The sequence below is a fragment of the Malania oleifera genome, chromosome 1 (assembly GCF_029873635.1).
Source record: "Malania oleifera isolate guangnan ecotype guangnan chromosome 1, ASM2987363v1, whole genome shotgun sequence".
Lineage (NCBI taxonomy): Eukaryota > Viridiplantae > Streptophyta > Magnoliopsida > Santalales > Ximeniaceae > Malania > Malania oleifera.
Genome location: NC_080417.1, coordinates 51,667,024 through 51,685,690, shown reverse-complemented (window position 1 = coordinate 51,685,690; position 18,667 = coordinate 51,667,024). Strand labels below are relative to the sequence as shown.

Genomic DNA, 18,667 nt, shown 5'->3' with positions numbered 1-18,667 from the left:
CCTACGCACCTCCTTATTAGCCGTCATATCATCAAGCTGCCTTCTAGCATTAATATCAGTCACAACAGATCTCTCAGAGCTATGCACCTTCAGGATTTCAATCTAATGCAGCACCTGCTCCATCGGAGAAGTCTCTTGAGGATGCTTTCTAACAGTTCATGCAGATTCAAATCACAACTAAAAAATAGTATACTCGGGCCATAAATGAATTGTGGGACACCATTAATACGATGAGCACACAGCTGGATATCTTAGAAAAAGGGGAATTTTCAGTAGAACCTTAGCCTAGTCCTCTACAATACTAGTAGCAACAGCAACAAATACATAATGTTTCTCTTGAGACAGTAGAGGTCGTTATTACTTTAAGAAGTGGGAAAGAAGTTTTCCAACCTGGGATGCTCATTGATAGACAACCAGTTGTCCTTGTACCTAAAGTTATGGCTGAGACAGATGAAGTCAAAGAAAAATCAGAGGAAACGAGCCTAGAAGTGAAGAAGTCAGTTAATGAGGAGGCTAAGACTAATAAGGAGTACCAACCTGTGGTACCTTATCCTCAGAGCTTGGCAATCATGGAACCATCACTCCCGACTAGAATAAATGTCAAGGAATCCAATACTGAAGCAAATCCTCGTAGTGGCAAGATGATTGGTACACCCGATAAAGAGGGTGAGCAGAATGGTGAGAATTTAACTTTCAAGGAATTAGGTAAAACTTTTAATGTTAATGCTTCTGATGAACCAAAGGTAACTATTCTGACACATGTACCTTAAAGACTGGTTCTTAAGAAGTGAAATCCCTGGAAAATATACTGAATAACAATCCATTCTTGTTAAAATAAGGAAGGCAATCTGCACATGTTTTGTCTGGTACCTTAGAACATATTGATTTATTTGAGGCTAACTTTTGTGCAGGTAACAAGGCAGATTCGTTGTGGCAACTTACATTTGGATACTTTTCGGTTCAATTTATAGACTTGCATCCACCAAATGAAATTCCTCCAGAGCCTCCGCCAGACAGACTGTGATGTTTTTTTTCCTTTCTTTTCATTTCATTTTACCTTATTTTATTTTTAGTTAATTTTCAGGTACATTTTCCTGTAATTCAGTTTTTCTTTTCCATTACTTCTCCACCCAGGTACACCCTACTTCTCCCGTGCACACTTTTTCTATTTCCCCTATGCTTTCATATTTAGGGCAATGTTCCATTTTAGTTGTGGGGGGGGGGGGAGAATGTGCATGTGACACTGTGCACATCTACTTGTTGGGTTTTGTATTAATTCTAAAAATAAAAAAAATAAAAAAAATATAATAATAAAGAAAGAAAGAGTATTGAGGAATTACACTGACTTATGTCATGATTAACACTGACTTATACCCTTCACATACTTGCATATAACCTAAGAATTACACACTCGAGTCATTTATGAGTAGTTTCTCCTTATATGACTTTGTAACTCCATGAAGAATTGATTGGTAGTACACTCATTTTAATTTGGCTATATAAACTCTTAAATTTATACGGCATCTCATGAGACTGAATAGACACATTCACATGACTTGTAACACTTCCTTGTGAGCACTGAGAAAGCGCCTGTGATGACTATGACACCTTGTGAGGCATTGTTGAGTCATTTATCATTCTTTTGAGTTTTTGGCATTAGCTCTGAGTTCATGAAACTCAAATTTCTTTCTTTCTTTCTTTCTGGATACTCCTTGTACACTAGTCTCTATTTTTGACTTGCTGTCCTAGAGGTGACGTCTAGTGGGGAGATAGAAACCTAGGTCTTGTAACCGACTCAAGATATGAAGGCTGAGCCACCCCTAGAAATAAATTTAGTTCATGGACTACTGTTCGAGTTTAATTCCCATTGGTGGTATGAAAACAATGAAAAAAGTGTAATGATTGTCTTAATTGATAATGAAAAGACAGAAATTGAAGAATGAGCAGAAGAAAAAATAAGAAAAATAGAAATGCACATGAAATGAAAGGTTAATACCTACTCCACATAAATACCACAAAAAGTCAGGGACGCGACACATGTTCTCCACGTATGATGATTATTCAACCGTTTAATGTCTCATATGTATTCATGCCAAGTTTGTGAATAAGTTGATCTAGGGTGGTCTTGGTTGGACATGTCGAGTATGTGAAAAGATGCTAGGGTGAAGCACTCGACACCTCATAAATAGGTTAGATCCTTTTTAGACTAGTCCACTCCATACATTTAGCATTTGTTCCTTGCAATATGTGGGATGTTTGATCGCAACTCTTCTCCTCACATATGATGAGTGAACCTATCCTTTTTGAGTGTTTTTTAGGGTATACCAGTTAGGCCGAGTTAAAACGATCGTTTTGTAGGTGTCTACTGGTATCCTAGGTGTAACGAGTCACAGACATCACACATACCACGAGATTTCACTTGTTTATACTCGGATTTATATGACCACATTAACTCTGAATTGTACTGCTGGTTAACTTCATGTGAGTATATTGTTCTTAACAGCCATATAACAATGAAACTTGCATGAATGACTTACTTCAGAGTTGCGTGCATTGTATATGATGAGCTTATGTGAAATTTGGTTATATTCCTGTATATGAAATGGTATGGTTATGTCGCATGTGCAGTCATTTCATGTTTATTGGAGTTAGTATTTGTGGGTACAGCCCTGGAATTCATTTACGTTATTTGCTAGAGACTAGCAAAACTTTAGTTGGGGGGTGTGATTACAAGCTTAAATTGTATAATTAGGTACTTTAATTCATGCATTGAGACTTATATTTTTAATTAAATACCTAATTATTCTCAATATTTCAACATTGTGTCTTATTTATAATATTTGGATTTTATTTAGTAATTTATGAATTTTTTGTCTTTTTTTTATCGCATGGCAATTATAGGAAGCTAAAACCGACGCTACGTCGTAATATGAGCGTAATTTTCTCATTCGAGCTCCGATAGAGACGATTTGAAATTCTAGAGAATGTTGAGAAAGTGCTCTACGACTTTTATGTTTCGATCTTTGAGGGATACGGCCTTTAGAAAGGTCAAATTCAGCCTCGTTCGCTGGGAAATAGAATAAAAAAGAAAAGAAAAAAATATAAAAATAAATAAATGCTTTTGGTTTGATTTGACTCAGCTATGCATGTGAGGCCAGGTCCTTCATGTGGCGCTATAAGGCTTCCTCTCCCTCTCCCCTTTATATATATTTTTTTCTCTTTCACAGCAGCGAACCAACACCCTCTCTAATTCTCTTCCCTCTCCCTTCCTCTCTAATCCTCTGTCTCTCTAACTCTCTTCTCTCTCCCTCTCCCTCTTCCTTCTCTCCCTCTGCGCTCAACTCTCCTTTCTCCCTTTTCTCTCCTCTCTTCCCTCTTGCTTTCCTCCTTCTCATCTTCTCCCTACCTGCTGCTCTCCCCTACTTGCAGCTCGGCTATGTGCTATTGTTCTGCTCCCCAAACCCAAGCCCTATTGTCTCCTTCTCCTACTACCCCAGCTTGCCAAGAATCTGCTGCTACTGTGTGTGTTACTGCAGCTGCTCCTCTTCCTCCAGCCGAGCTCTCTGTTGCGACTGCCATCCAAGCCACCATTGCCACTGCTTTGCTACTCCTCCCCTTCCTTTGCTGCTGCTCCACGAGCCAACCACATGCTTCCCCCTCTAGTTTTTTTTCTTTCTTCCTTTCTCTTTTTATGTTTGCATTTAAATGATATGTTGAATTTTGTTTTTTGTTAATTGGATTTTAGTTGAGGTTATGAAATTTTGAATAATTGTTGGTTATTAATAATTAAGTTAGTTGATTTTATTTTTCTTCTTGATTAATACTAGTATTTGATTTTATCTTGCTTGAGTTAATTTTTCTATTGATTGGAGTTTGGGTTGGTTGTCTTCTTTAAAATTTAAATTTTTTTGGATTCTCTTTAAATTAAGTTTAGTTTAATTAAAATCTGAATTTTCATTGTGGTTTTTTTATTGTTTAATTGTTAAAGTTCTAATTTTAGTTAAGTTCTTGATTACAATTTTTTTTTTTTTCTTTCTTGTTTGAGTTTGTGATTGGTTGAGTTTTTAGAATTGCGTGTTTTAATTACGTAGGAAAGTTATTGTCTTCAGTTTTTATTCCGACATTCAAACGCGTGTTTCAATTCTTGTTCAATTGTTAGACGTAAGACTTCCTTTTCTCAATGTTTCTCGTTGTTAAATTCAGTGCGTGTTAGGATTTAGAAGTTAAGTTGCATGCTCATTTAATTTATCAAAAGAATCTCAAGCAAACCAAAAAACCCGAATTTGAACTGTGTTGAGTGACTTTTCATTTTTTATTGGAACTACGCAAATTTTGAGATCAAATTGCATTCCCTAAGGAGACGATTGGGTCTTTGGCTATTACACAACATAACTCTTATACTTGGGATAACTTCCGAGCTACTCATTTTTAGAGTGAGTTAGGACTTATTGCTTAAGTGACCTTAGAAAGACCCTAGGTCCCTCCATATAACTTTAAACTCATAAATGACCTAAAATGTTAAGTTTGAAAGGGCTTCGGACAACCGAACTAGGCAAGTTAAAAATGCCTCAATTGATCGAATTGTTGACTAGTCAAAAGTTTGACTTGGTTCGGACGACTGAATCAAAATGAGCTGAACGTTCATGGTCGACCGAACCCTGAACGAATACTTTTTGACCTTCCACGGGTGCCCGAACTTCATGTTCATTTATACGCCGGGTGACCAAAATAGTAAGTTCAGTAAACCGAACTTAGTGTCAGGCGATCGAACCTCAAAAATTTTGGAAAATCGCCTTGACCTTAGCTACCCGAACTTAACCCCAAGAACCCTAACCTAAAAATGAACTTTTTTGTATGTGAGTGTTCGGGCAACCGACCCTATGGATCGGGTGACTGAAACTCTCAGGCTGCCTTAATTTTAACTGCAGTAATTAGGGGTAAAATTGGGTTAAAGGTCATTAAACATTTTCTAAAATTCCAGATAGGTCCCCAACGGTCAAAAATCAAAGGTATCCTATACATATCATTTTATTTGACCTAATTAGGGGGTGATTAGTAAAAAGTGATTAAAATTTTGCTCTCAAACTTTATATACTCTTTTTGCTATATTCTTTGTATTCCAAGTACATATTTTCAAATACTCTTTTTCACATTTATTAGCAAACATATTTTTGAATTAGAGAGTGTATTTTATTCATTCCCCTCTCTTGCAAATCATATGCAAGATTGAAGGGAGTTTGTTTGTGCTTATCTATAAGTGCACATATTTGGATTATATTGTTTGTTGACTTTTTAAGTCCGTCTCCTGTTTTGATTATGACAAACCACAATATCTCATAAGTGTATGAACAGGTGTATGTTTCTAAGCACGGTTGAGATATGAGAGGTGGAAGCCGTAAAAGCACCTGAATGAGCATATCTCGATGTATTCCATGGAATAGCAAAGGAGTCACGCATGAAGACCGATTTATATTTCTAGTTATATTATGTTTTTATATCTATCATTTGGGTCTGTAATCTTATATGATCTGTAATAATTAATGCATTTCATGCATGATAGGACAGATAAGCTCAAATGACCATAGGCAAACCAAATGATCATAGGGCACAGTCGACCGACACCGGATTTTTTTGGTGTCCTCAAAATGACCTAGAATGACCCTAGGACACTCATACATACATATATATGGTCATATGGAAAGGGTGATCACATAATCAAATTAAACTGAAATGTATGAAAAATACATGTTCGGACAACCGTACTTGAAAGTACAATATCTCTCGGTCGACCGAACAGGGACTGGGTCAACAGTTTGACCACTACCTGGTCGACCGAGCCATGCCAGTTCATTCCCTCTCGATCGATCGAACTCCCTCCAAAGTCAACATTTGACCATACGGTCAACCGAACCCAATTCTTAAGCCAACTGCCTGGTCAACCGTACCCACATGTGGGAGAATCCAATGCTACAGTCGACCAAACTACTTAGTTCAAAACCTCCCGATCGACCGAATCGCGCAGTAAAGAAAAATCGCCTTGGAACCCTAGTATCCAGTCGACCGAACTTCTAGTTCAATTTATGCCCGGTCGACCGAACTTGCACAACTCTGTCAACCGAACCTTGCCTTCAGTGAACAGGTGCTCTCGGGTTACCCTATTATTTTTACTGTGATTAAAATATTTAAATAGGGTTAATTGTGTTAAAATGTTTTAAAACAATAATAATAATACCCTATATGTCCCCAACGGCTATAATTCTTCCCACTTCTATATGTAGTCCCTCATTTGCAAGGATTAGTAAGAGATTAGCAAAAAGTGATTAGGAAAATTTCTCTCAAATGTTTAATACCCCTTTTTGTTATATACTCTATATTCCAAGAAAATCTTTCACTCTCTTTGATTCTTCTTTGCAAAACCATCTTTGATAAAGCGAGCATTTATCATATCCTCTTCATTTGCATTATTGTTGCAACTTGAAGAATGAATATATTTGTGTGTTTTTATACATTATTTTAAAGTTAGTATACTCTCTCATTTATTATTATTGAAATTATTTTTAGAGAGTTAGTTTGAGTTTATCCCAGAGTATTCATTGATAAATACTATCTTGGGATAACTCATTTGGGCTTGTGAATCTTGCATTATTGTTGCAAGTATTCAAAAGTTTGTTCTTGTGCTTTGTGAAATATTTTTTAAACGAGCTTGATTTCAAATATCTCTTGTTTTAGAATTTTGAGAGAATCATCTTAGAGATATTTTGATTACATTTTCTGAAAATCTTTAAAACTCTATTTGTAGTTGATATATATCTATATACTATTTCAAAGATAGATTGCAAATACACTCTCACACTTCGATTGTGTAGTGACATTATCTTGAGAGTTGTAATATTATCTACACTGAGCTTATAGTTCTTATCATATTGATGTGCATTGATTATTGTTTGTGCTTAACAGTACAAATCTGCTTTGTGTAAAAAGCATTTCCGTGTACGCAAAAATTTGTATATCAAATTTGTTGTATTCCAGGTGCGGGCCTGAAGAGGGAGACTAACCCTAATAAATAGTTCCGAACTGGCTTAAACCTGGTTAAGAAAGTTAGGTGCGCTATCTTGATAAGGCGCATTGGTTGAGGTCAGTCCCTTGAATTGACCTTGTTGTTTTCGTTTCATTTTTGTTTCGTTTCATGTTTATCTGTTTATAGTTTTCCGTCATCATAAATGAAGGATTTTCTAATAAAAATAGGTGGTATCGCTTTTTTAAAATAAAAATAATTCTATAAGATTGGCCGTCAATGACTAAGTCTCGTTATTTCAACTTAGCCTGGAGGTTAGTGGGTGTTCTTTTTCAATTTAAAGTACAGTAAAATCGAGGTGTTGGCCTAGTGCTTCACCTTCCTGGTTTCTCTCTGACTCTGGTGGGTGCGTTAAACTTGGTTACTATTTGTAGAGAAGAAGAATTACAGAAAAGGGGAAAAAAATAAATAAAAGCACTATAGTAAATAAGTGTTAAACAGAGGAGTTTACACATGTGAGATTACATGCGGCATCACGTAAATAATGGATCTGACACTCCTTTTTGTTCTTTGAACAGAACAGGGGAAAGGAGCAGAAAGAAAAATGAAAATTAAGAACACTACAGTCTACAGATATGGTCATACGGTAAAAAATATATATATATATATATATGCTAAAAAAGTGACCGAGATCTCAGCAGTGCTTTTCAGTGGTAAACATGGAAATGAAGAGAGTGAGATAAATTTTAATTAAATATTAAAATGAAGTGGGTGGCACATGGGAATTCAAAGGGGTGAAATACAGCGAGAGTAGCATAAAGAAGTCATTATTAAATTTGAAGTGAACACTGAGATTAAAAGTGGCATATATATATATATATATATATATATATCCATGGCTGCTGGCTGCAGCACTGAATCGAAAGCAAAGCATCTGGGAGTAGCAGTGGTATTTGAGGACAACCCTGCTGCTGCAGGCTGCGGGATATATGCAGCCATGGATGTCTTGTGCTCTCTCTCTCTCTCTCTCTCTCTCTCTCTCTCTCTTGCATGTGCTGACTAGCTAGCTCCTAAATTATATTCCCCTGCAGTCTGCAGAAAAGTAGATAAGAAGCAGTGCACCTGTCTCTGGATCTTCTAAAAAATTAATAACCCTAGATTGAATTAAGCAGTGAATATGGTAGGTAGGAATAGATTTTAGTGACCCTATATATGCATGGCTGGGCGCTGTGGGCTATGGCCTATGGGTGACTATAATATATATGTATGGTGATGGATATGATGCATCAGCATCCTCTGCCTTCAATTAAGGCTCAAATTCTCTGCACCTCAGATAATATCGGCGTACACTGCATGCCCTCACACCCTCCATCCCTCCTATCCCTATTATAGGATGCACCTCCCTATCTCTCATTCATTGCTACTCAAAAAATTTTCAACCACTTTCCTTACTATTTTTTTCAAAGCTCTCTCTCCCTCCCTCCTATGGCTAGTGCTTTTAATTTTTATTTATTTTATAATATAATTTTTTTTTATCCCTAATGGGTAGTCTGAAAATTATTGCAAGTTGGGTAATGGCTAATATTAATTAATACCAAGGCTCATAAATATAATGTTTAATGGAAACTATAATCGCTTTCATGATACAATTTGACATTCAAAAAATAAGTATTAAAATGAAGATTTGCACTTGGCTTTGAAGCTAATGATTATGACTTTTATATTGAAGGTATGAGAATCGAACCTTAAGAGGGATTAAAAGTTTAATATATCACCAAAAAAAAAAAAAGGAATAAGCATTACAATAAAAAAAGAAGTTAAAAAGAAATTACTTCCACAATTTTTAGGAGTCATAACATCAAGTGGGTTCAATGCAATTGGAGAAGAGATATAATAAAAGACTTTAAAATGAAGGATCAAATACCCGTAAATATACCCAATTTGTACTGAAAGCTAGAGACATAAATGACATTATTTCATTTATCTTGGATAATTGAAGGGACATATTAACTTGATTGTGGATCCATAAGAGATCCAAACATTATAACGTTGACTATAATTAACTATTCAAAATGAGAGACTGGAAACCTTTAATAAAGATGCATATTATTTGTTAGGGGAAGGGGGTGAATCTAGCAACACAAATACAATACAATTTCACAGAGAGCACAAAAGAAATATGTGGTTCAGCCAAACTCGGCCTACGTCCACGAGAAAGAGGGAGTCTAACTGTATGATCAATAAGAAAAATACAATGGAGGAGGAGATAACACTAACTCAACTTTGGGCTCAAATCTCTCTGCCTCACACACAACTCTCTCTTTTTCTGCACTTCATATATTTTTCACACACACACACACACTTAACTTTACAAAGCAGTGTATAAATATATGTCAAAGAGAAGCATTGAGATGGACCAGTAATAAAGGCGGAATGCATGCTCGAGGCTACGCATGCTCCACGAGCTGTATCTTCCCAAGCAAAAAATAAATAGACCCACATGGGTGAGTCAACATTATTTTCATATGTCACGATCAATTATTTACTATTTAATCTATATGTATATCAAAACATTCTGAAAAGAATAACAAATAAAAAATAAAAACTCAACAAAGTTTAGGTGTATAATATTTATAAGAATTATTAGGGGTGCGTTAATGGGCGTGCGGCTTTCACCCCCGAGTTTGGTGCTGCACTGGAGTACCCAAGTTATCAATATATATATTTATGTGTTGGTCATAAACAGTTATGAGATGCATAATCTTTGTCCATGTTATTAAATTCAACTAATATTTCAACACCAAAATAGACTTTTCTTTTTGAAAAAAAAAAAAAAGTTAGACAAGAAAATAGGAAAATCTCCAAATATTTAGATGTGTAATTTCAAAAGGCTAAGATTTGCCATATCTTTAAAAAGCACTTTTCCATTATTCTTGCTTGTAAACAATTGCTTTGTTTTTTAGGCTGAAATTTTCTCTTTTCCTTTATCCATTCACCCAACCAATGATTTTTCCCCTCACCAATCCAAAAACTAAAAATGCAGAAAACTGAAAATAAATAAAAAAAATAAAAATCTAAAAAACTGAAAAAAAAAAAAAAAAATTCAACGCAATTTTAAACTTTTTTTTTTCTTTTTTTGTCTAAACTAATATAAATTCAAATTTAGAACTCAACTTTCATGCTCCAAAATATTGGGAAAAAGTCTTTTAGCACAGTATAAACTAAATTTACATTGATTCAAACTCTATTTGTTACTTCTCATACTAAAAAATGTGTATGGTAACAGTGAAAACAATATTTATTTTTCATGTTTAACAATGTAAATTTTAGTTTCACTTTAATGTCAATTTTTTTTTTTTTTGTCTTTTTAAGAATTCATTTGAACTTAAGATTTTGATTGAAGAAACATAAACTAAAAACTATGCTTATTATGCATTTTTCATATCATATATATATATATATATATATATTTCTCTCCATATCAAATACATTTATGACCAAATATTTATTAAGTTATAATTAAATATTTAAAAATAAATAAAATTTAATAATGTATAAAATACATTATATTTCAATTTAATGTTTTACCATATATTTTATATTTCTTTCATATTCTTTAATAACTAAATATTCAAAGTTAAAATATATCATATATTTTGTTTCTTAACATAATCTTTTTCAAGTTCAAAACAAGGATTCAGAGTCTGCTGCAGAGTTTCCCCAATTTCAATCAAAATAAAATGAATGCATCCATGGGGCAGCAATCTTCCACAAAATGGGTTCCCTTCCCTACCAGACAAACCTTCTCCCTTTCCATCCCCTAGAGGGTAGGGCAGACTCATCAGTGCAATCTGAAAGGACCAACATGCATACAACAAGAACAGAACTCCCATTTTCAAGGATATGTAGCGTCACATGATTTACAGAACACAGAAGAAACTCCTGAGGAAAATAAACGGGAAAGAAAAATGGGCAAGTACACAAAGATTGATTGTCCTGAAGAAAGAACCTCGCCATTGCCTTTAAAGCCCTCTTTCATGGATTCTTTCCATTTTCCAGCTCTGAAACTAAATAATCCGTGTCTCTAGTTAAATGTTACATTGTACATTAAAGAATTAATTAAAGACCCGAAGCTGCTCCAAGAACCGGTGGATAATATAGAACCTGATGGCATCACAGAAGTTCAGTGGGTTGTTGATCGGAGTACAACAGAGGCATAGGGGAAAACGAGGCAGTTTCATCAGGAAGTACCAAGTTCTGTGGGCGTGGAACAAGGAGCTAAGGTTTTTGCAGATAGATTGATGCCACCCCCTCTCACGGACAAATTGGGGCCCTTGATGGAGCTGGCTCTACTCACAAGATTCGAGTCTAGAAATACTACAACAACAGTAATGTCATCATGGAAATGACGGCGCACCCCACGATCAATCTTCTTCAAATCAGAGTATCTCATTTCCCTTTTCTTTGCGGCTTCCTGCAGAGCGGCCTTCACAAGCCTCCGTGCAGATCCCTGCAAGGTGGGTGAGCAGTTGATGTTATTCTTTCCTTTTCCTACCCCGAGAATTTTCCCCCACTGTCCAGATATAGTGTTTGAATAAAAAATCAACAATGAATGAATAAATAGAAAAGATTGGAGAACAATGTATTGAATAAAAAGCAGTGCTTGGATCATTCATAGTCAGTCCTCAACAAATTAAGGCACAACACTGATCATGATTGATGAAACCTCATTTTAATAAATCACTTCATTTTTTGGATGGAATCCAGAAATTCCAAGCTAAACTCCAAACTCAATCAGAGTGTAAAATAGAGGGGTATTTAATGCTGAGACAGATGTCTTACGCTGCGTGGATTATTTTGGACCATATCAACTGCTTCCTGATTGCTAAGGTGCTCCCAAAGCCCATCAGAAGCAAATATGAGGAATTGATCATGTGGTTGGAGTGGATGTGTAGAAATTGATGGTTCGGAGCTCAATATTGGCCTTTTGAAAGGCTCACGAAGGCGAAACTTCACATACAAAGGCTCCCTGTTGAATTCAGCTTTTTTTAAATATACATCACCAATAGATCTAGAAACCTGCAAGGCAAAAATTCCAAAAATAAGAACATGCACACACACACTATCTGCAAGGAACATCATATCACACCATATAGAAACTACCTAACAACCAAAAAGAATTTTAACATGTCAGTCTACTTAAGATGACATCACTTAAAAAACTGATTGTGCTGACCATCACACAGATTAAAAAATATATATATTCCAAACAAACATAATTTCTTCCTTTTTAAATGACATTATCACATTAAGAGAAATTATCGCACTAATATCAGTAAGCTCCTTTACAGCAGTGATCTTGTACCATCATATGGCCCTTTTCTCAGTTACATTGGTCCTACAATTCTATGACGAGTGTGTGAATATAACTTTCAAACCTAGCACCCTCAAAACCCATGGCTAAAGGGCCTAAATCATCAATGGTCCATAAGGGTATGTTTCTTTTGATGGCTTGGCTTTGCCTGGCTAGGGTAGGCTAATTACCCTTAGCTTATGTGGCAAAATAATTGTGCGACAGAATAACTATCATAACCAGTCCAATCCACTATTCAGTCAAGTCCTGTCCCATAAAACTTAACCACCTTCGCATTTTTTGTCAGTCTCAAGTAGGCAAGGCACACGGTATACTCCCAGGCATTTTCATAATCCACAAGACCATGCTTCAACTGTCCTCATAAAGCTTTTTGGCTGCATATATAATTTCATTTAGGAATCAACATCCAAAAAGACAAGAAAAATCACTTACTGTCAGCATCGTTTGAAATGGTTTAGTTATAATGGTCAAATCTCCCAAAAGACAAGAAATTACACTAATTACGCTGCGTTTGGGAGCATGAATTTTGACCCTTGGATTTGAATTTGAATAGATTTGGACAAAATTGAATACAATTTTTTATTACATTTTGTCCAAATCCAAATCCAAGACCCCTCCCAAACATAAGGTAAAAGAATGGAAGTCAATTAAAAGTTTATGGACACCAACAGATTACTTTCTTTTCCCCTGGGAACAGGTACAAAAGAGTGTATCTGTGATAGAAATATATCATCCCACACTCTTATTTATATTGGCTGAACATAAGCAAATCCAAGCAAAGCCTGCCCAACCACCCCCTTCCCCACAAAAGTGTTAAGCCTATTTCACTCAATCCAATTATCGTGAAGTGCATTTTAAAAAGGGTCCACCTAATCAGTGTAGCATATCTGGAAATGCCATGTGGACAGAACAGTTGTAACAAGGACTCAAGTCTAGGAATGCTTTGTATGGCTATTCTCCTAAATATATATAAAATTTTAAGGAATGTAAATATCTGCCAAGCTAGAGTCAGAATGGCAAGCAAGTGCATTACTATATTCTACATGCGTCAATATCGGATCACTCATGTGGTAGTGTTGCTCATAGTGCAGTTTGAGGAGGTGGTGTGCCTATGAAATGACATTTATGTCACATGGATGGCGTAGCCAACATTTTCAACCCATCATGGATAGTGGCACCATGGTGTGAAGCCTTGCAAAATGTGGGATACTGCATGCGAGCAAGGCATCATCAAAATAACAAATACCAGTAAAGCTCAAAGCCAACAAAGCGATTGATCTAAATGATAATTAAATTGACGATAGGAATAGGCCCCTAGTTAAATGTTGTTTGATTTATAAACTGGAGTTTGGAATATGACAAGTGTCAGAGTCTGAAAATAAAATGGTACAGAAAACCAGCTATGCTGATAAAATTATGTTGGGAGGGTTGTAGTTCAAACAGAACATCATTTTGCAATTACTTGTGAAAGAACTTTACCTGTATCAATCCCTTTACGCGCCAAACATTATGCTTTAAAACTACAATGTGTGAGTCATCTGGGTGTAAAGAATGCATCTCCTGTCTCACGGACTCTATGCTCACATTATGTTCTGCAGACAACTGGACTGCAAGAACCTCTCCAGTTGCTTTGACAAGCCTCCCAAGAACAGCCCGGGAATCACCAAGGTTGGCAACATACAGAATACCACTGCAGATCACACCAACAAGGCAGCAAGATCCAACAGCTGCAATCTGTGGTTTCATTGGCCACTGTTTAGTAACAAGAGATAAAAACCCCTCTTCTGTTGCTTGAAAAGCTTTCCGGATCACATCCACTGACATTGACTGCTGCTCTGAGGTGAACCCTGCATATCTAACAATAATTATAAACAAGGCTCCATAAACATAAATCAATCCTTAACAACCTATTCAAGAATAAATGACAGTGGAAAAAATACTGCAAATAATTAAACCTAAAGTCATCATCTCAATCTGAAAAGAAAATGCAAGTGTCATATTAAAGGTCAGTCTTATGTCAATAACTCCATATGGGTTTTCTTTCTCTTACTCTTGAGATGCTGGAAAAGGTTATCATTGATGTAACGCGCTGTCTCAGGCCCACCATGACCATCATATATTCCAACAAAAGTGCCATATGGACCCGAATCAAGCAAGCTCAAGCATCCCGACTCAATCTGGCTTTGGTCCTCAAGCAAATTGTTGGCCTGAACTACGGCCATTGAGAATTCACCAGTCAAGTGCTGCCCAGAGTCTTTGTACCAAAGGAGCCCATCTTGCCGTCCAGCTGCATCTGAACCCGTGTGGATGTAACCATCGGATGATGGCCGCCAGCAGGCACTCAGAAAGTTCATCAACCTTGATAACATCCCTCATCTCATCCAGACCAGCCTCCACTTCCTCCACATCCGAAATGGACTCAATACCACTCCCACCACAAACCCCACGAGCGTTCTCCCCTGCACACCAAATTAAAACACTATAACAAAGAAATAAATCAAGAATAACACCAAAAAATAATAATAATAATAATAATAATAATAATAATAATTTAGTACAGGCAAAGAGAAGAATCTCTAAGGACACCAAGTGAGTACAGCAACCCAAGTACAAAAATAAAGATTACAAATAGAAAGGACCGCAACAAATTGGATCGGAAACTTGATGAAAAGGCCGTCTCATAAGCAACTGTTTATTAAATTATCATCATTCGACAAAGATTAAAAAAAAACCCGCTTCAAATCTAAGCGCAAATTTATATCTGCCAAAACAAAAAAAGAACCATGACCCAGAAGCCAATTTACCCCCGTAATAAATAAAGAAATCAACAGTAACAACAACAGCATATAGATTTGGCAAAATAGGGACGGTCAAATCTACCTCTACTCTCTACACAAACATTTGATCACACCCACAAAATCAGTAGGGTGGAATGCACAAAACAGCCCTAGAAAGGAAATTTGGAAAAAAAAAAAAAAGAAAAAAAAAACTAATTACCAAAAATTCACAGATTTTTCCGCAGCAAAATAGGGTAGTAAGGCTCAGGGGAAAAGCAAAATAAATAAATAAACGAAGGAACTCACAGTATGGGCGTTTTGCTTGCGGTTTCCGGTCAGCTACTGAATTATACCGGATGAAAGCGACGGAAATCTGAAAGAAAGGGAGCAATCCATGTGGGCGTGGAAGCGTTAGATCTGCAGATCCATCAAATCAAATCATACAGTAAATAGGGTTTTTTTTTTTTTTTTGTTGCCAATCTCTCTCTCTCTCTCTTGGGGGTGATGGCGGGAAGAGAAGATGAAGGTGAAGAGATGGGTAAGTGAAGGACAGAGAAAAGGAGTTCTGAATCAGTGTAATTGAACCAACTGAAACCCTCTCTCTCTCTCTCAATCGCTCGCTATTCTGAGCAGACAAACCCTATAAAAGAAAACGAGCAAAGCAATGGAGGAGAGAGCCAGCAATGCAAAATGGACAGCCGTGGGCTCCACTTAACCCCTTCATTAGGAGAGACAGATAAAAGAGTTTATTTTTATTTTTATTTTTTTACAAAAAAAAAATGTTACCGTTCTCTCTAGATCCAAAAATAAAATCCCATTTGATGGTGTATTTGAGTGGAAGCCATCTGAAATCCATTTACTTTGTTATTTGATTTGACTTCATTTTCTTTGAAATTAGGTTTAGTTTGAATTATTTGATAGTTAGACCAGTAAACTTTAAAATATTTATATATTTTTTATATATTTAATATTGTTTTATAATTAAACTTAATTTATTTGAGACAACCTCAAATTTTAAGAAATTTATTATTCAATAATAATGGTAAAACCGATCAAGCTTGAAACGTGTTTTGATACGGTCGTGTCAAATTGAATTTGTATATTTGACTACTCATCTTAATTCAAAAGACCCAATATTAATATAATGTAAGATTTAGATTACATCAATTTTATTATAATTTATCGATTTTTCTTAAATAAACTTAGTAAAGTTAAAATTTAAAATTTTTATATTAAAAATGTCAATTTTTCTTAAATAAACTTAGTAAAGGATCGTTAAAATTTAAAATTTTTATATTAAAAATGTCGATTTTAGAGGCTATAAAAAGGAATATGGGATTAAAATGGATACACAATACCTCAAGTCCAATAATTTTTAATAAGAAAAAGAAAATGAAACACTACATAATAGTTTTTTTTTTTTTTTTCATTTGAAATTTCATCACACCGCATGTTAATTTTAAAAAATAATGTATCAAAAGGCTAAAGAGTTTAAGCATATTTTGTAAAACTTGCCCCCCTTTATTATAAATAATGATTTAGTAATATACCTTAAGCATATGCTCAACTAATAATTTCTCTAATTATTGCAATTTTAATTATCAATGTTGTAAACCTAAAGTATTGCATTTATGCTTATATGCAATTGTGCTTAGACTTTATTTCGAATTTCCATTCATGATTTTTATACCATATGCATTATAGATGTGCTACGAATATATATATATATATATATAAGGGGAAATTAAATAAATTATAAAGATAATTTGACCAAAAATCAATAAGGCACTATATGATTCAATTGTCAACGCTAAATTTTATGTGATTTTCAAAATTATGAAAAATTATAACATCGTTAGTTTTCTTGATTAAAATCAATATATTAGATGAACATGCTATTTTAATGGACAAAAATGTCCTTAAATAATAATACTCTTTTTGTTTAAACACCTAAATAATAATCAAATTATTTGTTATAGTCCCCATTATTATTAAACAAACCCTAGGTATGTTCCTTAAGACATGGGAGAATACTATACATACATATATATATATATATATATATATATATATAGATACATTAGATATAAAATTAAAATAAAAATATGAGATACTTATTTTAGTGTGTAATCTCAATAATTATCAAATAAACCTAAAAATAGTAGGAGAATAATAATAATATAATGCTAATAAAAAAAATTAAAATATATTAATATCAATAAAAAAAATTAAAGGTTAGGGGAAAAAGTTAATCTCGAGATTGCATTTGTGAATAGGAAAAATAACTAATTAATTTTATAAAATGCGAAATTAATTAGTTATGCATCCACCCATTTTAGGAATGATTGTGTGTGTGTGTGTGTGCGCGCACACACGTGTTTCCTATAGAAAATATTTATTTGACATTAAATTTTTGAAAATTTGCACAAAAATGAAAGAAGACAATAACTGGTTAACTACCTTCTGGAGACTGGTCAAAATATCTTTTGTGTTCAAAATAAAACATGTACAACCAAAAACTTTAAAGTATGAAATATTGGGGGTAAATCCAAACCAAAGTTTATAGAGAGTCTTATTCAAGACGACTTAATAAGTACACTATTTAAAACATAGCATGTTGTATTGGCAGCTTCCATCCAAAAATATTGAGGCACTTTGTGCTCAACTAGCATTATTCTTGCCATTTCTTATAAGATTCTATTTTTCTTCTCAACAACACCATTTTGTTGAGGAGTTTGCGGAGCTGAAAAAATTTGGTAAAAACTGTTTTCCCTACTTAAAAACTCTATTTCATCATTCTAAAACTCTCCTCCTCTATCACTTCTAATTTTGGAAACCATGCAACCTTTTTCAAGTTGAACTTTTGGTAAATTTTGAGAAGGCATGAAATGCATCTTTCGTTTTAGCTAAAAATAAGACCCAAGTATATCTTGAATAAACATCAACTATGACAAAAACATCCTATTTGTTAGCTTTACCGTGATCCCAAAAGGGGAGTAAATTGGTATTTTTAAAATCTAAGTCCTAAGTCAATCTCCTAACACCAGTATATTCACAACCCTATGGTCAATCTTGTGCAAGTAATATAAATGTATACCAAAAAGTAAATAAAACAATTTAATCAAATACACATATACCAGAAAAGCAGTAAAGTAAGGGTGACACACAGAAATGTTATCGAGGCTCAGCTAATTTGTAAAAATCCCAAAAAAAGATATAAAAAATTAATAAAATAATTTCAAAAAAAATTTTAAAATTAAAAAATTATTATTATTATTATTATTATTATTATTAATTAATTAATTAATTAAACAAATTTTTAAAAAAAAAAAAAGAAGAAAAAAATTAATTAAAATTAAATTTTATTTTATTAAAAAAAATATTATTATTAATATTAATTAAATATTATTATTATTATTATTATTATTATTATATTTATCCTCCTGAAGCTTGTTGAAGCTTTAGGAGATTCAAACTTATATTTATTATTATTATTATTAT

The 18,667-nt window shown here is 34.3% G+C and overlaps 1 protein-coding gene across 4 annotated transcripts; it reads right to left on the bottom strand.

Moving 5' to 3' along the window:
• Window positions 1-10,885: 10,885 nt before the first annotated feature.
• On the bottom strand, window positions 10,886-15,862 carry LOC131156067 (probable protein phosphatase 2C 60). Of its 4 annotated transcripts, none has more exons than XM_058109532.1 (5): window positions 15,473-15,862; window positions 14,440-14,868; window positions 13,869-14,236; window positions 11,858-12,094; window positions 10,886-11,525 (listed from the first exon to the last, which is right to left on the bottom strand). In XM_058109532.1, the coding sequence occupies exons 2-5, from the start codon at window positions 14,756-14,758 to the stop codon at window positions 11,256-11,258; spliced, it is 1,194 nt and encodes a 397-aa protein (XP_057965515.1). In that variant the 5' UTR covers window positions 14,759-14,868; window positions 15,473-15,862; the 3' UTR covers window positions 10,886-11,255. The 4 variants fall into 4 exon arrangements, with proteins under 4 accessions (XP_057965515.1, XP_057965509.1, XP_057965500.1 ...); XM_058109526.1 differs by having other exon boundaries at window positions 14,440-14,848; XM_058109517.1 differs by having other exon boundaries at window positions 14,440-14,848; window positions 15,387-15,481.
• Between the last annotated feature and the right edge of the window lie 2,805 nt (window positions 15,863-18,667).